This window comes from Phalacrocorax aristotelis, chromosome 1 (assembly GCF_949628215.1).
Source record: "Phalacrocorax aristotelis chromosome 1, bGulAri2.1, whole genome shotgun sequence".
Lineage (NCBI taxonomy): Eukaryota > Metazoa > Chordata > Aves > Suliformes > Phalacrocoracidae > Phalacrocorax > Phalacrocorax aristotelis.
This window is the reverse complement of record NC_134276.1, coordinates 112,684,322-112,711,913: the sequence shown is the minus strand read 5'-3', so window position 1 is coordinate 112,711,913 and position 27,592 is coordinate 112,684,322. Positions and strand designations below refer to the sequence as shown.

The 27,592-nt window shown below is 37.7% G+C and overlaps 1 protein-coding gene across 8 annotated transcripts in view; it reads left to right on the top strand.

The window, feature by feature from the left end:
- ROBO1 (roundabout guidance receptor 1) overlaps positions 1-27,592 on the top strand; it is a 748,981-nt gene that overhangs the window by 457,568 nt on the left and 263,821 nt on the right. For all 8 annotated transcript variants that reach the window (XM_075102152.1, XM_075102145.1, XM_075102162.1 and 5 more), the window contains one exon: positions 13,205-13,531. In XM_075102152.1, coding sequence (XP_074958253.1) covers positions 13,205-13,531 — 327 coding nt within the window. The remainder of the gene's footprint in view (positions 1-13,204; positions 13,532-27,592) is intronic.

Here is a 27,592-nt window from a genome sequence, read left to right as displayed (position 1 = left end):
TTTTCCTGAAGAAGTTAATAACTCACCTAAACCAGGTGCTATTTAAATGTCTTCCTTGAGTGTGCCTATCATATAGGGCTTCTCAAAGGCTTTGTTTTAAATGTATAAATATATTTCAGGCTGCTGAACACTTAGGCTATTAGGAATAGGTTTTCTGAAGAATTCGCTATGAATATTCAGGAAAATAGCCTGTTAACATTTATTTTTACCATTTCTTTTATCAGTAACGACTTGACAGAGTATGCTTTTTATTTTTCTCCTGTTTTTTTTATAAAGAGATCTTAAATATAACTTCCACACTTTGAAGGACTGAAGTTAGTGTCTACAAGAGTGCTTTGAACTTTCATTTTGAAAATATTTCCTGAGTTTCTTTCTTTATTCAGATTGTGTTGTATAAAATTAGATAGAAACACTAAAAGCCACATTGATAACTGTATTTTTTAAATATATATATATATAGGGGGGCTTTGTATACACTGTAGAACCTTTTATCAAGAAGGCATGCTGTTATGTTGAGAGAATTGAGAGGTTAGTACAGCAATCTTCTAGAGATTGTAAAAGAAAAATGAAAATCCTTTGTACTTTCCTCACTTCGATTTATACCCATATGTTTCATTTGGCAGAGTGTCAAACTGCTAGCTGGGGGAGTGCCTCTCAGACCATGGTACCTGCTATGCTTTTCCCTTCACTCTTCCTACGGGTAACATTCAGCTTGTTGGCTGAAACATCTCCCCATGCTCAGCTATAAGATAATGGAGAAATTTCACTGAGCTGCTTGCTTGTGATTTTTTCTACTGTGTAAAAAGGTGATATTTTCTACTTCAGTCACTTTAACGTAGCTTTTACTTACAGTGAACCAATTTTTCTTCTGTACTGGTCTTACTTTAGCATTTGGATAGCTCAGAAATTTGCAGTGTACATTGGTAGAGGAGGAGTATCTGGAGCTGAGCGATGGCCTGCATAGCTTTGTTTCTTGGCATGTGCCAGAGAGCCTTCTTCATAACTTAATTTGGAGCTCAAAGTGTGAGAACTTTTGATGCTAGAGTGTAGGAAATCAAGACAACTTAAGGTTTATATAAGAGTAAATACAGAAGCCTGAATAATGGAATTTCTCCAGGCCCTGTTTTTAGGAAACTTTGTGGTAGCACTGAATGACACCAAAGTCTTCACTGTGGTTGTATTCCAGTTGTACCATTTTCACTACCAGAACTAAAATCCAGTTGCGAAGTTATAAGAGTGGCAGAGATGTTGATTGACATTTTTGATGACTTTTGTCACTAGATTTTCAGCAGTCATGCTCTGTAATGGGAAGTTAGACCACAGATGATAATGGCAACACTAATTCCTCATCCCTCAGAGTAAACTCACTGAGTGATAGTCTTCTGGACCCATACTGTGCTACATCTAAGGAAGTCCTGGGATGTGGCTTTCTATCTGCATCTGCAGTTGGATTCAATGATAGTGTTGTAAAGTTATGCTTTATGTAAAGGAGTAAGTAGAAACAATTGTAAAAAGAAACGGGCATGTGGAAGATCTATGGTTTTCAGTTTGAATTTGGAACCAGAGAAGCCTCTGAAGAAACAAAACCCAAACCCAGTGGACTTTCTGTCCTGTTGAGGGACAATAAATTCAAACATAGTCAAAATGAAAACATTGCATAGTTGCTCAGAAAAGGGTGATTTTTGTTGGCATTGATATGTGGAAGTTTATTTTGGGTGAAAGTTCGTGTGCTGTTTTGACTTATCTTTATATTGGTGAAAAACAGCAACAGAAAGGTATTTTCAGTCATCATGCAGTGGTGGTTGGGTTGATTGCTATGCCGAGTGACTCATGGCTTGGTAGTACACAAATGAGCTGAAATGTATTTTGAGGAGTATTTGATAAATCTGCATTTATATGGGAAGGTAAAATATTTCACAGGTTCTCTGAAATTACTGTAGTGGTTCTACCTTATTGCTGCAAACAAAATTGTCCCTCATTGACTCATTGAGATGCCAGTGTCCAGCAGTATGGTCTGATTTGACTAGCGGTGTTCTTACAAGTTCAACACTTGTTTAGTTGCAAAACTGGTGGGATCATAGTTCCATTTTTCTCTTCCTCACAGGAAGAGATACTTATTGCTTTCCCCTGAGAGCATGTTATCTATTACGCTTTTCACACTAATTTAATTAGTTATATATTTTAATAAAGGTGTGTTTTGGATAGAGGGTACAGATAGATGGCTTTTAAATAAGTGGCTATTAGATTTCCATTTTTTTAAACTATTAATTATAAAATATTGTAATGCTGATCTGTACATTTTATGTAGTTGTAAACAACTCACTGAAAATAGTTTTTCATTTGGATTTACATTTCCATTCTTCCTTATGTAACTGAAGTGACAGTATTGTGTTATGGTAGTAACAACTTGTAACTGAAAGTGCCTGGCCTTTTTGTAGTTGTCCAAAGTTAATGTTGTACAAAAAATCAAATTGATTTAAAAGGAGTGAAAGAAAGCTGTTTTAATCCAAATTTTTAACACATTAAAATAACAACAATAAAAATAAGGAAACTGAACTACTTAATAGTGATTCTTTTTATTCCATTGTTACAATCTGTCCTAAGTTATGAGCACTGTAAGTAATTAAATTCAAACTTATTCCTGAGCTGACATTACCCTTTCTATTAATACCTAACATTTGGATTCATGAGGGCAGTTTTGATATTTCACTCACCCTTGCATCTGAAACAAACTTATAATTGTCTTAAAGTAGGAATTTGGATACGTGTTTTGATTACTCATATTTATCTTTGAATTTATTTTGGAAACAAGAATAAATGGCAATATTGATTGTATGAGGTGTACCAAAATTGGCAGAGGCAAAAGCCTAGGAATGCCGTTGGCTGTGGTCTTAAAATACTGGGTTTCTGTTGTCGCGGAGTTGAGTAGTGTTGCCTGGTACAGCGGAGAAGAGAAAACCCTTGCCCTGTTGGCAATTGCTGTTTCTCTGGCTTCCCTATAGTCCTGTAGAAATGAGGATCCCTCTTCCCTTTTCTCAGCATCTCGCAGACATTTGAACATGTGTTGGTCAGTACCAGGTTCAACCTCACACTGAATCTGGACTTGGAAATGAATTAGAAATTAGTATTCCTGAGCATGGTAGGAGGTGGCTTTGAAAAGTCTGGAAGAATGTGGGGGCAACCCATCTGAAATAATACAAAGAGAATGTGTTACATTTGTATTAATGATTAAATGATTTTAAAGAACAACCACCCAAAAAGCAGGTGTATCTTTAGATATATTTTTTTACTAAAGGGTATGATAATCCAGAGACATGTTTTGCATTTTTTTTCTTTGTCCACCTAGGTAAAATTGTGCAGTAAAATAGCCTAGTGTGCTGTAATCACATCACAAGTGGGTGAAATATTTGACACTGATCACAGACAAACCTCAAGGTGAAATAAAATTTTTCTGCATCAGTGTGTCTGCCATCTGAATTACCCACACAGTGTATATATAAATAAAATACAATAGATAACATACATTATAAGCAAGTATACTAATATAATATTTTATATAATACATTTAATTTTCAGATCTAAACATTTTCACTGAATTGGCAGTTCATTTTGTTCCCTCAATGCAGCTAGGAGTCCTCCTTTGGTTTTGGTGCGCTACCATTGTTTTTCTCCAAGCTGTTTTTCCTGTTGCATTTGGCAAATCAGTGATTCACAACCCAGGAGATACTCTTCCTGTCTGGAATAAAACATGGTGGAGGACAAGGATGGAAATGGAGAGGAAGGGAGCCTGACAGTCTCTTCTTTGTTTCCTAATCCTTCGCTGCTCAACAGAAGAGCAATCCCTGGAAATGGCAGCTCTTTGATGTCTCATGCCAGCCTCTGTTCCCACACTTCCCCATTTACTGTAGTTGGTTTCTCTTCTCAGGTGTGCTAGTGAAGCTGCTAACAACAGATCAGAGCTGTCAGGCCTTCCTTTGTGTAGGAACATGGTATGTCATGGAAGAAAAGGGCAGCAGTGATTGCTCTGAGCTGTCCCAGATCTTCCTACCATGTCCCAAGTGGTTGTTTAACCAGTGATGATTTCCAGTATGTTTTCAACTCTGTTATCAACAGAATCATCAAGTCCTATCACTTGAATATTCAAGTGTCTTGTTTCTTTACTGGTCTTCCAGTCACTCTTTACTTCAGTTCTAATATTTATAGCCCTTTGATAATCCTTTGCCACCCCTTTTCCCTCAGCCATCCTTTTTACACTCTTGACTCCCATTCCAGGGTCGGTGCAGATCTCGCATCATGGCTTGGACAAGTGCACTCTGCGCTGGGTTAAAAAATGGCCGAGCCCAGAGAGTGGTGGTGAATGGAGTCAAATCCATTTGGTGGCAGGTCACGAGCGGGGTTCCCCAGGGCTCAGTGTTGGGGTCAGTCCTGTTCAATATCTTCATTGATGATCTGGATGAGGGGATTGAGTGCACCCTCAGTAAGTTCGCAGGTGACACCAAGCTGGATGGAAGTGTCGATCGGCTGGAGGGCAGGAAGGCCCTACAGAGGGACGTGGACTGGCTGGATCGCTGGGCCAGAGCCAACGGTATGAGATTCAACAAGGCCAAGTGCCAGGTTCTGCACTTGGGTCACAACAACCCCATGCAACGCTACAGACTTGGGGAGGAGTGGCTGGAGAGTTGCCTGGAGGAAAAGGACCTGGGGGTGTTGGTTGGCAGCCAGCTGAACAGGAGCCAGCAGTGTGCCCAGGTGGCCAAGAAGGCCAACGGCATCCTGGCTTGTGTCAGGAATAGTGTGGCCAGCAGGAGCAGGGAGGTGATCGTGCCCCTGTACTCGGCACTGGTGAGGCCGCACGTCAAGTACTGTGTGCACTTTTGGGCCCCTCACTACAAGAAGGACATTGAGGTGCTGGAGCGTGTCCAGAGAAGGGCAATGAAGTTGGTGAAGGGTCTGGAGAGCAGGCCTTATGAGGAGTGGCTGAGGGAACTGGGGTTGTTTAGTGTGGAGAAGAGGAGGCTGAGGGGAGACCTTATTGCTCTCTACAACTACCTGAAAGGAGGTTGTAGCGAGGCGGGTGTTGGTTTCTTCTCCCAAGTAACAAGGGATAGGACAAGAGGAGATGGCCTCAAGCTGTGCCAGGGGAAGTTTAGGTTGGATATTAGGAAAAACTTCTTCACCAAAAGGGTTGTCAGGCATTGGAACAGGCTGCCGAGGGAAGAAATTGAGTCTCCATCCCTGGAGGTATTTAAAAGAAGGGTAGATGTAGTGCTTGAGGATATGGTTTAGTGGTGGACTTGGCAGTGATAGGTTAGCAGTTGGACTCGATGATCTTAAGGGTCTTTTCCAACCTTAACGATTCTATGATTCTTTGGTCTTCTCTGTGTTCCCCCTGTACCTGCCTGACTCCCATTGCTGCACTCTTCCTGCAACTTAGTATGATCATCTCCAAGCAGTTTGTCATATCCAAATCTCCAAAGACAAGCTTGCCTTCAGATGCATCTCATCCATTCTCAGTCATCTTGTTGTGCTCTTCTTGATACCACCCCAGCATAGGAAATATCTCACAGCATTGCTCCAGCCATTTCAAGGACAAAATGACTAATGAAGTAGGCTTTATTACCACGGTGTTTGTTTTCAAATATAGTACGGTTGCTCAACTGCGTCATAGCTGATTTTGCATTATTAATGAAAAATAGTCCTGTAATTTCATTAGTGTTTTCTTGAAGGGAAAATGCTATTCCCAGCTTACCAGTTTGATGTGGGATATTTTAATTTTTATTGAGTGAAGTTTGGTTGGTTGTAAAGGTCACTGCTCTACGTACTTGGTATCTCAAGAATACTCCAGTATCTGCTGAAGTCAGATGAGATAAATGTCTTGCCAGAAAGCAGAACGGAGGGAAAGCAAAAATGAAACTGAGCCTTTTCTTACACTGGGAAGATCACCTGCTGCCTGAGGTCTTATGTAATTGTCAGCATTTTACATAGCTCAATATAAATATTATTTTAAATTTATGTTCTAGCTAATTTAATGAATAACCAGGTCAGGACTTATTTATGCTAACTACTGGACAGACTACTAGCATGTTGTTGTGGTTTAGCTGGCAACTCAGCCCCACACAGCCGCTTGCTTGCTCACTCCCCCCACCAGTAGATGGGGGAGAGATTCAGAAGGGTAACGCTCGTGGGTTGGGATAAGAACAGTTGAATAAGTAAAATTAAAAAACAAACAAACAAAATGTAATGGAAAGGAGGCCAACAAGAGGGGCGGAACCCGGGGTGGGAATGGGGAGGGGAATGAACCCCTGAAACAAACCGCACGCCGACCCGATGCCACACCACTCCTGAGCCGCAACTGCCACCGCCCCTCCCCAATGTACTGGTCATGGAGTCACATGGTATGGAATGAACCTGCCATTGGCCAGTCAGGGTCAGCTGCCCCTGCCATGGCCCCACCCCTCCCAGCCCCCCCGCCACGCAGCAGAGCGCGGGAAGCTGGAAAGGTAGCCGACCCCCACAGTGAGGAGAATTAACCCCTGGTCAGCCAAAACCAGCATACGTGTGTTCATGTAACAGAGGTTGACTGTAAAGCCATGTGTCTCGAAAATAAACAGTTTGTTCAAGAGCAATTTTAAAGTGTATTTATTTTTGGATTAAGAAACTAAAGCGTGACTCTTACTGTTGCCACTTTCAGCTTCTTTGTTAAAAGTGATTATTTCAGAGAGCTAGTCTCTCTTAGCATCTCCTGGGAAATACATCTTTAGGTATTAAAACAAAGACTCAGTGTCTGTGCAATACAGTACCTGCTGAGATAGATACAGATATATATATATATATTTTTATTCCCACCAGGCAAAGTATCTAAATAACTATTGCATACTTCTTTCCAGAAGTCTCTTTGCCTAAAAATTTGACTTTTTCTGACTTAATCATATGTGTCCAGAATTGCTGCAGAGTAAGGAACGGAAACAAACCACTTAGACCAACATAATATATAAATGGCTTTTATTTTTCTCCCTTGTCTATTCAGTTTATTGCAATAATATTTAATCTAACTACCTTTCAATTGACCAATATGAGTATTGTGTAAATTGAATATCTATAGCTTCCAATGTTTGCCTTACATCTTTTCTCAGTATAAGAGCCAGGCACAAGATCGGTCTGGATTTGAGGCATTTTTAGTACAGCTCTCACTTAATCTCTTGATTCAGAGAGACAGACAGATGTGGCTTAAAGCTCCAGGCTCTCTGTAGTTATTCTAGGATTTCTCTAGCATAAGTGTACAGTAAATTATTGATTTCTGACACCTCCTGATAGTGTGATAGCTATGACAGAAATGTAATTGTAATTCATAGTGTCTTAGCAACATAAAATACTTTAACGTTACTTTTCTAAGTAGGAAAAATGTTTTGTGGGCGCCTACAACTTAAGTTTAAATGCCAAGGACCACAAAATTTCTTTTTAAATTTTATAATTAGACTTTGTATTTAAAGTTCAACTTGCTTTACCCCAAAATATCCCTTAGTAACAGAGATAATGAAGAACAATATGTATTAATAATTTTATCTCTCACTAGGAAGAGGAACTCCAATAGCAATTAAAGGAAGGAAACAAAAGTATTCTTTGATGTAATGGTGAAACAGAAACAAAACCAACTTCTTTTTCAGGGAACTTCACAGTGGTTTCATGGTAGGAATGATCAGTTAGTGTTCAGTGCTTTTCTTTTTAGTTTCATCTTGCTCACATGTTTTCTATTGTGTGCTTAGAAAAAGAAATGGAGATGTTATTCTTCATTGGGAACACATAGGGGAATTGCAGGTTCTACTGATCCAAAGTGAGAGCCTTGCTAGTCACATTTTATGGTATCTAAGTTATTGGAAAGAACTGGACATATTCCTAGATCAGTATTTGGAAACATTAAACACATCTTGAAATGCATTTCAATAAACCTGTAGTCCTGGGTGGGCATTAATTAACTGATGTAACAGTGCTGTTGTGTCCAAGTATTCAATACCAGCTCACTTGCAGGACTGTAACACCTCTGTTGCCTGACATCTTTTTTTCATAGAGGTAGCATCCTTTTAAAATAGTTATGGAAATGTTCACAGTTGTTACTTGCAAAGTAATGGCAGGATTTAGGTAAAAAGCATAATATTTTTTCTTCTAGACTATATGTTCAATAGTCAGTTTTGAGAGATGAACAGCTGTTGTAAATGAAACTCTGCGCCAAGCACTGCTTTCAGAGTCCAAAGTGATACAATGACCAATGCTATTCTCAAATCAGTGTTTCAGAAGTACCAGTTAAATGCAATTTTGGCCTTTCTACTTTGTGCCAAAGTAGAACTCAGAAGTCAAATTTCTATTCTCACGTAGTTGTCCATTTTGGGAAAATCCAAAAGCGTAGGCACAGCATTATTGACTTCGTTAATTACTTCATGTATTTGGTCACGGAGGGAAGACTGAATACTGGTAAAGGAAATCTCAAAATAGTTGATTTTTAATATCCACTATTCTTGCAGGCTACAAAGCTGAAGAAATCAGATGGTTTATTGAGGCTAAACAAGGGTAGTATACGAAGAGTAAGAATATTAAAAAAAGAAAAATTGGAGAAGGCGAGAAAAAGCGAGTGGAACAAAAGATCTCTGCAGATCCTCCTTGTCCTGTTGTTTTTCCTTAAAAATTATTCACTGTCTTTGAGAACAGGTAAACCAAATATGTTAGGTTAGCTGCATGTCTTTGGGCAGAAAAGCCACTTTCAGAAAAATACTTTGATTTTTCTTTTAGTTATATTTCACCTGTAACATGATGTGATGTTGCTTCGCAGTGTGTTCTTGAAATAGTATTCTAAGTCTGCTTGCCTCTTAACTGGATATGCTTTGGGCCTTTTATGTACAAAAAGGATGAACTCAAATTAGAGTTTAAGATGAGGAAAAGGTGGGTGTATTTTATGAGGGGAAAACCAGATGAGATTAGTTTGCTGATTTCTAACAGCAACAAGAAAATGAAATCCAAGAGGATGATAAAAAAGGAGGAGGTTGCAATCTGCATGTCAAAGGTCTAAAATGCCAAAAAGTGTGTGGAGAGATCTGAACTAAAGGGGCAGCTCAATCACAGGAAGAATGAGGTATTTACTACTCAGGGATGTTTAACCTGAGCATTAGAGAAGGATTTCTAACCACAAGAGCAAGAGTTATGGATCATCTTTCCAGTCAACATAAACAAAACTGCAAAAAAAAATCCCCCACTTTCTGAAAAATTTGTGAAAGATGTTAAATTATATGTAGCGGAAATACTGGGGAATTGGGAATGCTCCTATGTTCTGAAGTATAATTGTTTGCAAGGATCACCTAGCGCTGATTTTAAACCCGTGATTTTCTTTGTTAGCATTTCACTCTAATACCTTTGATACCAATTAGGCCAGTCACTCAGGTCTTATGTTACGATGTAAAGTGTTTCAGTAAAAGAAAAGAGCTGAGATCTTGTGCTCTGAAAATCAGTGTTAACTGCTGCACTTGTGAAATGGAAAAGGAATGAGGCCAAGAGTATACTGGCTTTTTGGCACTTGACTAAAGACAGTCTGTCATGCAACATTTTTATGGCACAGGATAAATTATTATTTCAATATATAGATCTTGAAGTCAGGTTTTCCATATCCATCTGAGCTGAAGTTTAGATCAACTGTAGATATGATCTTGATTTTTAACTGTCTTAGTCTGCATGGTTTAATTTGAGGCACTCAAAGTAGCACATAACTCTCATGTTTTCCCCCTAAAGGAGAACAGCACAGTGTTTGTACCCCTGATACCAGCAGCTTTCCCATTTAAACACATTCCCTGCTGTTTTTCAGTACAAGATATTTGTATATGCTACTAACAGGAGGCTTTAAGGTGGGAATAAAGGCAAATCTTGCCTCTATGAGTTCAGCGTTCATCTAATGCTAACCTTCTTTAAACCTTCACATCTGTTTATTTCAGTGTTTGAATTCTTGTAAAAATAGTTGTGGCACAGTCCAAGAAACTGGAAACATGATTTCATATAATTGTTCTTTTAAGTAGCAGCCTGAAATAATTAGTATGGCATACTTTAATTGGTGGCATCCTGTTGACTTTTTATGAAAGCTTGAATTATAATAAAAGCAGAGAACACAAGTTGGTTAGTTCCCATAACCCAGTGTTGTCATCTTTGGGGGAAAGAAAAAGCAGCTCTGTTTTATATTTAATGGCAGATTCAGTGTGCAATAGGTGTTCTGCTTCTATTCCCTTCCCTGCCCCCCCCCCCCCCCCGCCAAAAAGAAAAAAAAAATCCCTTTGGGAAGGATTTTTGACAGGAAAATTACAGGATTGGTGCCCACTGTAAGATTTATGTCGCTAATTGAAGCTGCTCCTCAGTAGAACGTAAATGCAGCTTAAATAACTAGGCTAAAAGGAAAGATTTTTTTTAGAAAAGTGTAGATATGTAGAAAGATTATAACTTGGTTGTCAAAGCCATTATGCCCCTCAGGCAGTTGTCACTAAATCTGTGGTTAATGCTCTTACTATGTGCCACTCAACTAGTCGTGCAACTTTTGTCCCCTTCTGTTTCAAGCAATTTAATGACGTTTTCTAGGGAAATGTTACTTTATCAAATGCTAAGATAAAGAAAAAAAATTTTTTTAATGGACATTTCTCTCATTTTAACTGCTCTAATGTTACCCAGCAAATAAATTTAAGAAGTATATGAGCATTCCTGGAGCTTCCTGCAGACTTTTTCCCCTCTAAGAGTTTTGAGTATCAGTTTTCAAGAAAGTTGAGAGCTCAGTCTTTAAACTTTCATTCTGTACAGTACTTGAAGTTAGTGTACAGTGACTTGAATGGCAGTGTGAAAAGTGTGCATAAGATATATCTGAAAATGGTTTTTCATTTATTTGTGGTCTGGGACAGGCTGACAGAAAATATAGGAGGCTTGTACGAAATAGTGTGCTGGTTGACTAGTGTAATCTGTGAAAATAAATACTAGTATATGTGCAAACTTTGTTTTTTAAAACAATTCTTAACTATCTTTAAACATTTTACATTGAACTTGGATTTTAATATTTCCAGAGTGATACACGACAATTAATTTCAGTTCTCCAATCCTTTGTTTCTGTGCCTGTCCTTGTGAGGTATATAATAAGTGAGTAGAAGTATAAACACAATAAAGTTTTTATCTCTGTGTAGGCATTTTTACCTTGGAAAGAGAGGTCTAAAATTGGTCACCCCAGTTGAGAGGGCAACATTATTGCATGAGGGGATTTTCACAAAAGCTGTGTAAAAGTTCAGGGTGAGTAGACAGAAGTAGAATTTGCAATGACTGAGATATGCTCTCAGAGCACACAGAAGTGTATTAGAGGCTTTTTTACCTACTGCATAAGATCACTGCTGGTTGGCACAATTTTATTCTCTTGTACTTTCAACTCCTCTCTCAGTGGATTGGTTGTGCCCTACCTCTAGGAGGTGCAGCTCAAAATCTTGCTTTATAGTGATGTGCAGGGCTAGGCTGCCCAGAGGTGTGTAGCCCGCAAAAGGATTAGTGAGTTTCCTGCCTTCTGTTCTGTCTGCTCATACTTTAGTTTTCATGTCTCAGGCAGTTGTTGCAGGTAAAAATAAATGTAGAATATAATTACTTGGTAGCTTTAGGTGCTATAGAATCTTGCAATATTGTGAACAGAAATAGACAAATTAGATAAATGATAAAATACTTATTATATTTCAGGCATATAGTCCTAAACACAATACTACTTATATTGTCTTTTCTTCAAATGACTAAAGAGTAGGTTTGTTGCTGTTTGAGTTAATTTGAACATAATGGTCAGTAATGTTCTCAGAAAACTCTCTTTTACTGCATACAGAACGCAAACATATTTCATTGTAGTAAAGCCATACTACCAGAGACTTGGGAATGTGTGGTTAGCACTAGCTGATTAGTGTAATGTTTAATTCTAATTTATTATCTTGAGGTGAAGGAAATGTGAAATAAACTCTACATGAAAGTTCTACATTTTAGAATACTTTCATTATATATATTATATATATTATACACACACAGAGTAGATATTGAAAAGAGAGGTCTCTCTGGGACTCTCCTCTCCTTGTCTCCTTCCCTTTTTTCATACCAGTTTATGGTCTATTAACTTTCAGTGAATAGATCTTGTATTTCTTTCTGGTGCTTTGCAGTTGTTCAAAACCCATGTTATTAATGTTAATAAAGAATCTTGGCATCTCATTTTAATAATCAGGAACTAGTGACCCAAGAGGCTGATTTTATCCGTGGCAGAGTTGTATATTAAAGAAAAAAGTAATTTGAAATTGAGTCAACAGTTTAAAACCCTGAAGTTTTGGTAGCTGCTTATTCCTTATTTGGAATTCTTGGGCACCCAGTTGGTTGCCATATTCTTCTGTGTTATATATCTGTCTGGACTATTATAGGTTTTTTCTTGGTAATTATCGGCTTGCAGTTTGAATTAGTTTGAAATTGAATGCTTTTCTAGAAGAGTATCTTGTTTGCTTGTAACCTTTATCCCAGATATTGTTCTCTCACCTTGTATCAGAATTCTGGATTAGTTATAATGTAAAAGGTTGACCCAGGAGGTGTAAAGAAGCACTGAGACACCTCATACATTTGTACCTCTATGGTACTGCTTAACAAGTGACTAAAAAGAGCTGATAGTGCAAGTAAAATAAGGCAACTTTGTGGGTGCTGGAGATGTTAGACTTATTCTGCAGATGCTGCATGAATTAATGGACTTTCCAAAAGGTCAAATGAGGTTGGCTATGGCTTTGTGTTATGAATTAGAGCAGTATCAGTTTTTCTGGTAGAGATGGTCTGATGTGTGTAGAATATCTGTAGGATTAGTTTTTCATTATTCTACATACATATGCGTGTATGTATAAATTTATGTACATTAATAGATCAATATAAAAATGGTTGTGATTTAGGAACATGGCAGTTTAATTCACTAATATAGGTCACCTGTTGAAAAAATGCTTTTGAATGTATTCACTTGGTAGAGCCTTGCACACAATGAAGTGCATTAGAGGTTGGGTTTTTTTCCTACCTTAAAAAGATGTTAATAGCTGTTTTTACTAAATCCTGTACTACAGGGTAAATGGTTAAGTAGCTGTATTGCAAAAACCCAGTGACTGTGCCTGGCAATGATCTCCTAAGAAAACTTTGCATTTTCATTTTGCAGGTTCCCGTCTTCGGCAAGAAGATTTCCCACCTCGAATTGTCGAACACCCTTCTGATTTAATTGTTTCCAAAGGAGAACCAGCAACTTTAAACTGTAAAGCAGAAGGAAGACCGACCCCCACCATTGAGTGGTACAAGGGCGGGGAAAGAGTGGAAACAGACAAGGATGATCCACGCTCCCACCGCATGCTGCTGCCCAGTGGGTCTTTATTTTTCTTACGTATAGTCCATGGGCGCAAGAGTAGGCCAGATGAAGGGGTCTATGTCTGTGTGGCAAGGAATTACCTTGGGGAAGCTGTAAGTCACAATGCGTCGCTGGAGGTGGCAAGTAAGTACATCGGTTTTTTCCCCACTCTTTGGTAACAGCTACTTTCTTTGATGTTATTGGAAAACAAAAATAAGTGTGAGCTGCCTTTGAGGTATTGGCTTAAAAGCAATGAAGAACTGTATGGTTAATTGTTATTAATACGGAGATAGGAAAACATAAAAATAGTCAGAAGAGGTACCATATCGCTGTAAAAGTTTCGACTTTTTATGCGTTCTCACTACTTTTATGCTTCCATGCAATTATGATTACTTAATGTTTGTTAGATTTTTTTATACTTAATTTCAAGTGATAGATGTTTTTTCCTCTCCAGATAACCATGCAAAATGCAATGTGTAATAGGAGGCAGGATAGCCAGGATTTGATCTATTAGGATATGTTTGGAATTGTTGTTGAACAAAAACACTAGAAAAAGTAATGGCAGATTTAGGAACACTTTTTTTTCCCCTCTAAAAGAAGTGGCCCATGAATTATCTCTCTAGTTTTAAGTATTTGGCCAACGGAAGGAGCAGTCAAGTATGTTCACATCACTTTGTAATGTTTATCTCTTCCTGTATAGCCTTTAAACTCTACTTATCTTAAAGGAAGAGACTGTACATGAAAGGATTTTAAGCCTTCATATAGAAGGACAAGTGTAGGTCAAAAAATACCAGTTTTGGTATACTGAAGTATGAGAGGAAACCTTACAATTCAAAAGTTAGGTATCTGTTTTAAGTTGCTTTTATAGTCTTCCTCAGCAATCTCCAGCAATTCATCTGGCATCATGTTGAAGAGCTAGCACAGTACTGGGTGCGTCTCTCTCTGAAAATACTGATCTTTCTGACTAAACAATTCATGTTGTTAAGTAGCTTTGATGTCTAAAAGTTAGAAGCCTCAAGTTAAATGCCACCATTGGTGTATAACTTCAGAAGAGCAGCTAGACTTTCATAACTCTTACAGACGGCGAAGGAATTAGACTATAAATTTGTGCAATTGCTTGAGCCCTTTGTCGACTCTTGCTCACATTCACAGAAAATCCCAAGGATTTTCATCATTCTTATACCAGAAAGATCCCAAGCATCACTACAATACAGTAAATACACATGATTAAGATCTAGGACACTGCTGTTTTCTTGTTGCTGCTTTTAGTGATAAATGTAATTAGTGTCTGGCTAGCTGGAAGTATGCTTATCTAGTAAATATATAACCTGTTTAAATTATATGTTGACTGCGTACTTCCAGATGTTATATCTAGTATCTTGTAGGTGTAATTCTGAGACAATGGTAACGTTTAAGAAATTTTTATTTTTATTGCTGCTGTTTACTTTATAGCGCTGCTCGTTGATTCTTAAAATGAGTTTTAATATTGTGTCCATGCAGCAAAGCAGCATGGACAGTTGTGCTTATTTCATGTTCTTTTGGTTTGTGAGGTACCTTGAAGTAATATTTGAAATGCGTGTAGTGTTTCTGTGGCTTCCACAATTTTTCATCAGGACCCAGAAAGATGAGATAGACTTCAGTGGTGGGTATGCTGTGGCATGCGTCAATTCAACTAATTGCTAAAGGTGTTTGTCACCCCTGCCTTAAGTCATCTTCATGTGATTACAGTAGAGTCTCCTGACAGGGTCTGAATGCAAAATATTGGTATCACCACATTTTTAAGAGCCTCTGGCAATAGTCAAGACAAAAAAAAAAAAAAAAATTAGTATCTTCTAAAAGGGGTTCAAATGGATACCACCTAACAATAATATAGCATTAAATTGTTAATCCAGCTCAAAATTACTCTCATATTGAGAGCTAGTTTCAGAAAATAAACACTAACAAGGCTGTAAGGGGAAAAATAATTCACAATCTGTATTTGGAAATAAGATTTGTAGGTGTAATGGTATACAGTTTTAATTGTATACCAGCAGATAACAGACAAAGAATTTTAACAGAAAAGGTTATGATTTTAGTAGAAAAGGTAGTGATGTGACAGTACAAAAGCACCAAAACACTTTAAATAACACAGAAGAGGTGAGGAACAAGGGAAGAGTTGAAGGCTGGTGGAATAAATTAGCATTAAATTCAAAATCTGTGCATTATAGCTGTAAGGCTATTGTCATCATAAACTGTAGCTACGTTTACAGTGGATTGCTGCAAATCAGCAAACTGTTTTGATTACCTTCTCAGTACACCTGTTTTGAGCACCACAGCATTTATATTTGTATACATGTAGTCATGTAAAATTGCTGTTTAAGAAATCCTTATGTTACAGTAATTTTTGTATGTTTACGAGTAAAATTGCCTTTATTTGGTTTCCATTTACAAAGTACAGAAAATCACTTGGAGTATTCATTTGGTTATATGCTTTGCTGCAAGTTTAACCAAAAAACTGTTGTGAAATATAGAAAGCAGAAACAGGGTTTTTTGCACTGTAACGGGTAGCTTTCATGAGAAGCAGCAGCTTCTGTCTGCAACAGTTTGTTTCATAACATGGTAGGGAATTTATCACAGTATTTTTTTCCATGACCCCTTACAGTAACAACTTCGATTAGATGATGTTCCTTCACTGTTCAATGGATGTGTAGATTTGACTTCAGATTCAGGTTAATAGTAAAAATAAAAATAGATTTTCACGTCTGTTATTCCTTCCTGCAGAAAGCAGTTCCAATGCTTGTCTTTGAGATAGGCAACAAATTCTTTGTGGACTAAGTAATGAGTTGGATGTTTTTCTTGAGTACGCCATGCATAGATTCCAGAGTTGCAAAGAAGAAAATAAAGAGGGACTTCAAATCTACAAAAATTTCAGAAATGCAATATATTAGAAGCTGTTCTATTCTCTTAAATACATGTGTATTTTAGAACTTTAGAAATAGCTTTAGTCGTGATAGCCACAATGGGGGAGAGACTGAAATCATAAAATTGGAGAGAGAGTTTTCCCTCTGCTTTGTTCCTTTCTGTTCATCAACCTTTCTTTGACTTGACTGAGGTGTGCATGCCATTTAATCCAAAGGATGCTGCATTTTCTTCCACTTTTGTATGTATGTTGACATGATAGTGGAGTCCTGAATTAGTACCATTGAATATGATCTAAATACCACTTATTATCAGCAAATTGAATTAAGTAAGTCTCATTCTTCTTCAGTCTCTGCCTCTTGTGGCTGTTCCAAAATGTTTGAACATCCCATGTGTCTACTCATAGCATTGGGGATTTGTTATATCTTCTTTATAATGTTATTTTAGATATTAAAATATTTTTGAAGCCTTGTTTCCTGCAGTTTATTTCCTTGACACTGTGCCCCCAAAAAAGCCTTTAAAAAAAAACTCCTTCTGGCTGGTAAAGAGTGGTATCTTTCTTAAATCTACAGAATGAGTACTTGAGCCTTCACTGTCTATATTCTGTTTGATTCTGTTCAGGGACTGTAACTTTCCCTCAACAAACAGCAAGCCGCTTGATATTTCAAGAATTAAAATCTGTCAGACACTTTAGAGACTAGTAAAAATATTCTAAGCTGTACAGCTCTGTGCAAAATAGCTTTGTAATTTAATAGTACATGACATTTTCTGTGTAATTTAGATCTGTAAGACCTTCATAAATGGGAAGGATATAAATTTGCATAAATAGGAACTCTGCAGAAAGCTGAATTACAAGTCAAATAAGAGAGGTAACTCCCGTTTAATTGGGGGAATTTTTTTCATAGTTGACTGGTTTGATCTTTATTTAAAACATTCTTCCCACAAAATTTTTGAAATGGAGACTTGCTGTATGTGTTTGAACTTAATTTGCAGTAGAATGAAGTTTCAGTAGGGTACCCCAGAAAGGGTGTGTGATGGGGTAATCAGCTAAGTCTGTAGTCATCCTTCAGACTTGGGCTGTCTCAAGTCCATTTGCCTCCCTCTCTTGACTTCCTGAACTCAGCCTTTTGATCACTGCAGAGCTACTTAAATAAGCTCCCTGTTTTGTTTTTGAGGAATGCAACTGGTTTCGGATTACTGCCTACCAGTGATGCATTCTCCAGTGGTGAAAAGTCCTAAAGAACGTGAGAAATGGCATGTCCCTGTCAAAATGAAACTGGGTGATTCTCTCTATAAATGCTAGCTTTTACAGGGGGGAGCACAAAATGGAACCATGCTTGATCCTCAGAGTAAGGGCTGGAGACTGCTTTGACTATCACATAAACATCTGGGAAACAAAAGTTATTTTTCACAGTTGAAAGTAGTAGAAGTTTTGGAAAAGTGGAAACTTACCCATTAGCAGACTGGAAGGTGACTGCAGCTGCTTCATATGCTTGAATCTCTCAGGACAGATGCACCTGATCAAGATCAAATTCAGTTATTGGTGAGTTATAGTGAGATTCAGTGTTTATTTTTTTTCTTTTGTTTTCCTCCAGTTATCCCTTTTTGAGGAAAATTTTATCTCAATCTCATGAGTGTCTGTTATGTAGCATGATATAGAAACCTACCCATGTCAAGAGTGGCAACAATAGCTGTAGGGGTATATTAATCTTTCTTCACTCTGAAGTTCTTGAGGATGCTAAGAAAAATGCAAATGAAGTTGGTTATGTTTGCTGATCAGTGGCTTAATGAATCTTTATTTCAAATAATGTTTCTCTGAGAGAAGCTTATTTCACTTTTGCCATGAAAGCGCTAGGGTAATTTTTATCACAGTGTGTCTATTTTCCATTCATATATGGATTTGCTTCTCAAGAGCAATGCTTTTGCAAAAGTATTTGTGAAGTATATACATGTGTGTTACCTCTAAGCTCAATAACAGGATATTTTACACTAAGCTGTTGTGTATAAGTTTGCTCCCATTTGTTTTCAATTTACAATGGATAATAGTCAAAATACTTTCTACAGCAGATGCTAGGAATATCCCAGTTATAGACTTGCTGTGCTGTGACTTCAAAACCAAACAAAAACCTTACATAGCACAGGATTGATACAAAAGGTGAGTTAACAGCTCCGTCTGTTCAGTGGTTCTAAAACAGCCATATCCTTCTCACAGTGACAAGTCATTTATTTGCGCCTTTTTTATCGTATGTTCAGTCTGTATGGTGAGAGGTTACATTAGCAAACTTGTCCTCCTGACTGCTGTTGACCAGCATCAATGTTTGAAGCCAAGCTGAAATTAATGAAGAAATTTGCAGATTTTCTTATGTGAGCTGTTGATGTCTTGCTGATAAGTGACTTAATTTGAATTCTTATGTGCATATTATAACAAAGACTACTTTCGATCTGACAAAAATCTCAAGCTTCTATGTGTACATATCGGAAAAACCCGAGTTAAACTATACAATCCCTTTCCACAAGCAATGGCATTAACAAAAGTTGTTTGAGGCATAGAAGGCTTTAATAGTAGTGCTGTCCCTAATGCTTCTTAAAACCTACCATTTATCAGTGGTAGGTTTACCTTGAACATGACTCTTTCAATGCTTGTTGCACCTGCATGGTAAGCCTGGATTACTTTAAACTGCCTCTGAAGCATATTTTACCGAAGATGTTATGTCACTTAGGAGAAATCTCTTTGCAATGATATCAAAGTTGCATGCAGATATGCTGCTTTTTAAATGTAGTTATCTCTGGTTGATGAAAGCAAGAATGGTTATTTTAGCTACTCTTACAAGTTTGTGTATGGTACTTTCTTCTGCCATTACAGGCGGTTAAAGACCATTGAGAGTTTGAATGTCAATGTAGTCCTTTAAGTCCCCTGCCTGACTTTTAAAGATACCTACAGCCTTATTTTTACTCTGCTAATATTCTGTTTCCATTACTAACCAACTTCCTGCTGACTCTGGAACTCAAGACATTTATTAGTACTACTCGGAAATCTCACTCAATGTCACTGCAAAACTAGTTGTCCTAATGAGACTTGAGGGTGAATGAGAAAATGTGGAGAAACTAAAAAATAACTTCTTTGAAACTTGCTGTCATATTTCTAGATGCTAGTGTGTGTGTTTGCATGTACGCATGCTCTCTTAAGCATCCCTGAAAGTCTGAGAAGTGAACCTTTTACTTCTATTTTTTTACTAGATGAAAATAGATCTTGTCACATGTTGAGTCAGACCTGATGAGAATAGCAGATGTTTTACAAACTTCCCATATTTTAAAGAAGGCTTACCCAATTGTGTTTACTCTCACCTATAAAAAAGTGATAGTAGTGTGAAAGGTAAGGAGAGGTTTTGTGTTCATATTTTATGTAACTATTTCTACTCTGTATGCCTCCTTTAACTTCTAATATGAATCAGCCAAACGCAAAAGCAAGATAGGGGAGTGAGGGTGCATAGAAGTCTAGCAGTGCAGCAAATGGAACTGCTCAAATATTATGGCTCCCACAATACTCAGGCTTAATCATATTATTATTATTATTATTATTACCATTATATTCCTAGTTCAGGGTTAGAAAAACTGGTCTTCCATGATCCTTCCATGGCCATCCCGACAGCCCTCCATGAATGTCCACAGGGTTTAAAAATGAAATAATGACACATTTCAGACTGAAATCCTTTAACTCAGTATGGTGCAAACAAACAAACAAAAAATCCAAAACAAACATATTTCAGGAGTTTCCAAATGAGAACAAAAATTGCTGGGGTGATCTGCTTTGGCAGTACATTGTCCTACCAGTCTGTATCGTGGTAGCATTGGGTGAACCTCAGAACAACAGTTCTGTTTATTTGCTGTCATGACCAACAGTGACTATACGTATTAGATAATGCTGTTACATTTTCTGTGCTTCCAACAGCTACCTCATTTACTATATTTTAATATTTCTTACTAAAAGAACTTTAAGAATTTTGTTGTTAAAAGCTGTGCTAAAATGATTGTAATGACTTTGTTAATTTGCACGCTGGTTTACAGTTCATACCTCACCAGATCAGGGGAGAAATGCCCTCAACTTTTGTTGACTACCTTTCAGTGTTTCTTATGGTATTTATTGTTAGTTTTAGTATGACCTTTTCTCTTTTTGTCTTGGGGAGGGAAGCCCCCCTCACTTTTGGGTGGAACATGGCTACTAGAGCCATGATCCGTACTGCCACTTCACTAAAAGTCTTATTAACTCAGTCTTAACTCAATGATCACTTTGTTAGCTCTGCGTCATCTTTGCAGTGGGCCAGTAGACACGTGCTGTGGTGGAGACTGGAGCTTCCATTTAGTGCTTGATAAACATATCAGAAGAAATCATACTTAGTTTGATGATACACAGTAACACAAACTACATTTGTTCTAGAAGTATTGATGGATGTAAAATTGTTTCCGTTCCAGTGATGATAGAAAGAATGTCTGTGTACAAAGTGCACATAAACTAAGACTCCTTTGGCTTTAAAGGTGTTGCCTCAGTGTCAATTGTTTGAGATCAAATCCTATTATATGGGACCCAAAACAAACATTTCTATAGTGAAGATAGCTAAGATTTAGTTGGTTGCCTGGGGACTCACTTGGAAGAATATGTATTCATGCCAAGTCAAGAGCAGGTCTTAGTTATTTATTTTGTTTTATATTTTTATTGCTTTTCACTTCCACCATAGGTTCTGGAGCTTCTTTCTGAACTTTATCAGTAGCAGTGAACATGACAGAGTGAATTCTTTGGGAAGAGTCTTGCCTCACTTTGTAGGCTGCTGAGGATGGATGATAAGTTTCAGAGTATGCTGGTAGAGAGGCTTTTAATGGAAAGAGCTGACCTGCTGCACTTGCATGCTGTACGTAGTACTTTGCAGCTTTATAACAAAAGCCTATGTATGGCAAACATGCTGTTTATGTTGGTTACAGTTTTATTTGACAAAGTGTCATAAAGTTGTGGATGATTTTTGTTTCAAGTATGCAGTTGGTTTTGAAATATCCCAAAAGGTATTTATTTTTTTATTTTATCATTTATTGTTTTGTTCAAAGACTACGTTTCTTCAGGCAAGTCTCCACCCTTGGAGGGGCAGTGGGAGAGACAAAAAGAAGAGTTACTTTTTTTGGTATTGCTTGGTGAAGTTTTGATGATTTAGTCTTGCCTGTACTCATTAAATAAAGAAATAAAATAAGGAATGCGCCTTACCAGAGTTACCTGGATATGCATGCTATGGAGAAGGTTATGTGGCTAACTTATGCATTGAGGTATAAAATTATGTAGAGATTTAAAACACAAAAAAAACCTAGAAAGCTAAAAACGTCAAAGCTTGACTGTAAATGCCATAACTTAAAAATGTTTCCTAAGTGACACAGTTTGGTATGGTAGAACTTTATTTTGTAGTTATGTTTAAGTCCATTCTTAAAGGAAAATTGTACGTGAATCATCTGAAATATGACTTGTTTGTATTTGGGAATATGTAAGAGTAATTTTTAAAGATCTGAAGGTTGTATAGTCTACAGTTGTAGGATTAGTGTGTTAGGATTTTGTTTGTTCCATGGAGATGTTTTGAAGTATGTACTGTTCATATCTTCCATACTAGATCTGAAGTGCTAAGATTTGATATATTTCAGAAACAGACTAAGAGGACTTTTACTGAGGTTGTATGGTAATTGAGCATTATACCTAATTCTCTTCTCAGAGCAGTTCACAGGTCAGTGTTACTGTTCGTGGATAACAGTGATACTGATAGAACAAATGAAAGCTTTTTCTAGATGCTGATACCTACGAGAATTACATACAACTGCTGTGAAACAGAGCACATAAAAAGATCCCTATTTAGTGCCATTATCTACTCCTGCCAAAGTCAGGGCAAAATAATAGGCTACATGAGCACTTTGTCTGACCCAAGAAAGCTGTTCTTACATCTTTGTGTCTTCCCAGAAATTATGTGGAACAGAGGAATTCAGGTTGCCTGTAGCCAACAGAGTTCTTGATCCGTTATTATACTGTAACTATACTGATTATTCTTAAGTGGATGAGTCATTTAGGATGTTATGGTGACCATGCTGGGATGGATGATCAAGCAAATTATGCGTTTTGTAGTCTTGCCAGAGATTGCAATGCAGATCTGCAAGTTCATAAATCAAAGAATATGGTAGCAGTCTTTCTGTGGAATGGTGATTCTGCTGGCTAAAAGGTCATCTGAAACCTTGAACCGGAACTGGAGAAGTTGATTCTTAGAACAAGGTGGAAGCTATGCGTTGCAGATTTAGACTCACTGGTCATTAGTGTCAGAGAAAAAAATAATTGAATTAAAATTGTTCAGGTTTAAAGGGCCCAACTTTTCCAAGTGTGAGCCTGAGGTAGACATGTATGTCATTTTCCTGAATCCAACTGACATAGTGAATTGATACCAAAGCCTTCCTTAGTTTTGCTGTCGCTGTTCAGAAGCCTGTGGAAGACAATTCAGACTGTTAGCATCAAGTATAAATACTAGTAGAGGCAGGCATCCTAATTATATGAAGAAGAAAACAGATGTTTTGATATCACAGCCTGTTTTCAGTCTCTGCTGCATACTCTCCCTCCCTTCCCATGGTGTTAGGCGACATGCAGTTTGATATGTCTCAAGCCTGTGTGCCCTGTGGGCTGTGAAAGATGGAGCCTCAAGCAGAGTTTGGAGAGAGCTTCTTAGTGGAAGTTATCAAATGAATTGGGACCATTGGCTGTCTCCTCTGTGTTTCTGGTTGGTGAGCTTCCTCTGGTCCAAGGGAGTTTTCCTGTGTGGTTTTCAGCTAACAGATGTCTAGTGTATTTCCCTCTCCAAGTTTCTGCTTTAAACTCTGATTTCCATACCACCACCACCCCCTGATGTGTTGGTAGTGATGAAGTGAAGGGCGATCATTCCTATTTTTGAGTGTTTACATTTCCTACATGATAATATAGGACATAGGCCTATGGGCAAAAGAATAGTCAGACAAATACTGACTAGTAATCCTCATCCATTGGTTGTTCTGATGCTTTTTCCCCAGTCCTACATTTTAAGAGATATTTTCCTGAAGTACTGAAAGCCTTGCTCTTGAGCTAAAGTTAGAGATAAATTTGTATTGTGCCAATACCCTTTTCTGTGTGAATTTAGAACCTTTGGCAAATACTTCATATCAATGAGACATTATTATTTTGAATCATCATTCCCCCAAAAACAAAAGTATCATCTGTATTTGAAATAGTGAAGAAACTGATTTTCTTTCTTTTAACTGTTATCAGGTTAAAACCTTTCTTAAATATCATGCTCCTGAGAAAGATCGATTTGCATCTTTGTCTGTGAGCTGTTTTGATGAGAACTGTCTGACTTAACTTGCATCCTGTATGCAAATTGATTTCAGCTGATTGCTTTGAATCTGAAAGAAATATAATTTGAAAACTGCCCTGTTTTACTCCCTGTGGTAGTAGATGCTTCTCTACGTCATCTGTTAAGCAGTGCATAGTCAGCATATGGCTGTTCCTCTCCTATTTAAACTGTTTTCTCCAGAGAAAGAGAAATTCCCTTTAGACCAGACAGACATCTGCTGACTCTCTCCTACTAGCAAAGCAACTGAAAAGATATCTTTCCCATGATTAAAAGAAATACGTCTGGAGGCACTTAGTTTTTGTTCAATTAATCAAAGATTAAACACATGTGGACTCTCTAAACTGGGCTTCTTTGTGCTTCTGTGCTACCAAAAGTGACTGGAGCAGAGCTGTATGCTAGAGCTGGCTTGACTGAAATTTAATATTTTACCTATACGTCTGCTATTATTCAGTTCCAAAAGTCCATAATAAAGTGGAAAAAATGCTAAAAACTATTTTTACTAATTTACAACTTTAATATATTCCAATTAACAAAAAAAATAAAAGGAGGCACAAATGTTAAATATTTTTTCTAACCCATGTTCTTAAATGAAAAAAAACCAAAACCTTGATCTCTGACTGTGCTACTTTATACACAGTTACCATTTTGGTTTCTGTAACCATTTCCAGATGCAAAGGCGTTCTTGGTTGCTTTTGTTCCTGAATTCCTATTAGTAAACGCTTTACTGGCAGAAATTTTGTGTTAAAAGCCTGGTATTCAGCTCAATGCCTTATCCTTACTCAACAATTATACTACAGATAGAGGTTTTTATCTGATTTCAAAAAAATTAATAATCTTTTTCACCCTAAAGAGTACAAAATACATAGGCTAAAAATGCCTCAAGAGTAAGATGGCAATAATTAAGTGGATTCCTTGAATTCCATGCTGCTCTTAAATTTTTCATCAGACACTAGCAAGTCTCTGTTGTAGACATCTTTATCTGAAGATAATTTGTTTGGCTCCAGTTTTATTAGTGGAATTAGTTCTTTGGTATAGTCTGTGGTGAGGTTTTAAGACAGGAAAGGCTCCACTGATAGTGTGACTTTACTAAGATGTTCTATAAAACTGCGTCAACTTCTGGACTGCTCTTTCTAATAGCTATGGTTTTGGTTTGTTAACTGATAAATTTTCTTCAAAATATATGAAAATTTACCTATGTACCACTTTCTGAATAAAGAAATTGAAATACAATGGAAAGGACTGTCCTTTCATAAATAAGCATCAGGCAGCATTTTTGGCAAGATACTTGGTATGATAGCAAAATTTCCTTCTACAGTAAGATGTACTAGACGTATATTAATAATTATTGACAAAATGGACAATGAAATATTAAAAAATGCGATCATGGAATTAGCTAGTCAAATAAAAAATAATCAAAATCTCCTCAATGCGTAGCACTTTTGCTATTAATGAGTTGAACCAGTCCTTTGACGTTAATTAAAGATGTAATGGTAGGCATTGCAAACTGTTTAATTTTAAAATGCTAGCTGAAGTAATTAGGCTTTAAAGCCTAAAATAGTCACAATACTTTCCAAAAAGGAAAAAAATTCATAAAGGCCAGCTATTCTTAGTAAATATTGTCCATGGAGAGAAGAAAGAATCAATGCATATACTTGGATTCTGGTATCTTAGCCTTGCTTTGTGACGTTCTCTTTTGCAAGAGAGAAGTCCCCACTCTGCTGTCTTTGTGTAGGTATTTCAAATCAAGTAAAAACTTTATTTATAAAGTTGATAAATGTTCAACTGTACTCATACTTGGGAAGGAAGGAGGTCTTACTTTTTCTGTTCTCTAGACAGAAAAATTGAGGCAGGAAGAAATTAAATCTCTTGTTCTCAGAGGGTCACAAAGATGTCTGTCAGCTGTGATGAGATGGGGAACTCACTGCTACATCTGTTCTTCACAAGGCTGCTCTTCATCACTCTGCTTTAAGGACTATTTGAAATGTTTCATAGCTATTTTTAGAACTAATTGCAGATAACTTTAGAAGTCCTTTGAAATGTTCCAAAAATTATCCCTTTTGGGTGGTGCTGGTATATAAATATAGTTCTCTAACTTGTAATTTCTGATTTTTCTTCTGTGGATTTATTCCTCTAGAGCCTGGATTGCTGATTCCTATGGTTATGGGCCACCCTTTTTTTCTCTCTCCCTGCCCCTCTGCCCTTCCCCCACCAGCTGCTCATGGATCAGATGAATAAATTAAGACTGTGTATTTAATCCTCCATTGCCTAGAGAGAGAAAGGTACAAAAGAGAAATCCTAATAATATATAGGTGCTATAGAAGGTGCTGGAGAGCCTGGTACAGGGATAGTTGTGTTTTTGGCTTTCAGTTTAATGTGTTCCTGCTGGGCTCGTGACTGTTCCTGCAGAAGCATATGAGAGTCATTGATTTTAATTTCATCCATGCTCAGGGAGAGCCTATAAACTAAAATTCAGACCCCTTGCTTTAATACATAGTGGATGCGTAGAAGAGGACTTTGTGCCCAGACCAAGAATATCCAAACTATCTCTTTGCTCCAGCCGCATGACCTCCCTTTGGAGAGATTGTAGGTCCGGTACAGGAATGGTCCTGCCTTCCTCTCCTCTGTTTATAGGGGTTCTTGGAGCACTGGTTCACTCCTGGTCTACCCTAATTATCTAGTAGATCTAGCAAAGCTACCTCTTAGAAACCTGCTACAAAAGGCATGTAGACCCTGGAGCCTGGTATGGTTGGCTGAGTCACTGCAGCAGGAAGGGACCCTTCTTTGGTTTGGCCCAGTTTGGGGCAGACCCTGTGAAGGATGCAGCCTGCTCCAGCTCTGCTCTGTGCTGACTGCTCTCCATATGGAAAGGTGCTGGAATGGTTACACTTCAAATTTTAGCTGTCAGCTATCACGCATACTCTTTTGTTCCTTCCGCCCCTACTCCTCACTTCCTTTTCTCTCCTGCTCTCCTGTGGGCTAAGCGAATTGTTTAGCACAGTACATAATGTGGACTCTTGCTCTAGGCCATCACGGGAGTCAAGTACAACTGTCTTGCGGGGCTGGATTCAGCCTTCAGGCTGCCAATTAGTTTTCTTTATCCTGGAGGAAGAATTGCAACTTGTGCATATTTCTGCTCTGTGTTGTAGAAAAATGCAGAGCTTCAAAGTTAAGAGGGTATAAAATGGGAGCAGTAATTAGGAGTCATAGTCCCTGGTTCTGCTCCTTTAGTACGCTGTCATCATTTAAATATGTTCTTACTGGAAAGAAGAAAGTAAGTCCAATATTTTCCTGATTATAATTAAGACAAAAAAGAAACCTGATTTTAACCAGTCTCCACAGAGGATTAGATGAGTCTGAGGAGAGCTTGTCCATAGAAGAGTGGTGTAAACTAAAGGTGAAAAAATGATTTACGTTCCTTCAAATTTTCTGGCTAGTTTATAGGAAGAATTGAGCAGTGACCGTTTCCTCTAAACACACTGACAAAATTGCCAAGTTCATAGATCATGTAGAAAGAGTCACTGAAGTAGGAGTACGTAGCTCAAGATGGAATTACCCAATAATCATTAGTCACAACTTGCAGAATTTGCATGTAAGACAAATGTTGACAGATAAACAAGTAGTGGTAAAGCTAAGTCCACTGTCCATATGTGAACTGAATGGCTTGTCAAGTATATATGCTTGCATTCAAATGCCACATCATATGTCTAACCATGAAAGGTGTATGTTCAGAAGTTTAGCATTATGGGGCCATAGTCTGTCAGGGAGTGATGCTGAAAAGGACTGGACCATTATTGAAATGCTGAGTCCACACGCACACACGAAAAAGGACATTGGAAAGTTGGAACAGGCCTAGAAAACAGTTGCACAAATGATTCCAAATTTGAAAAGCTTGGTATATGTGAGACATTCGTTCAAC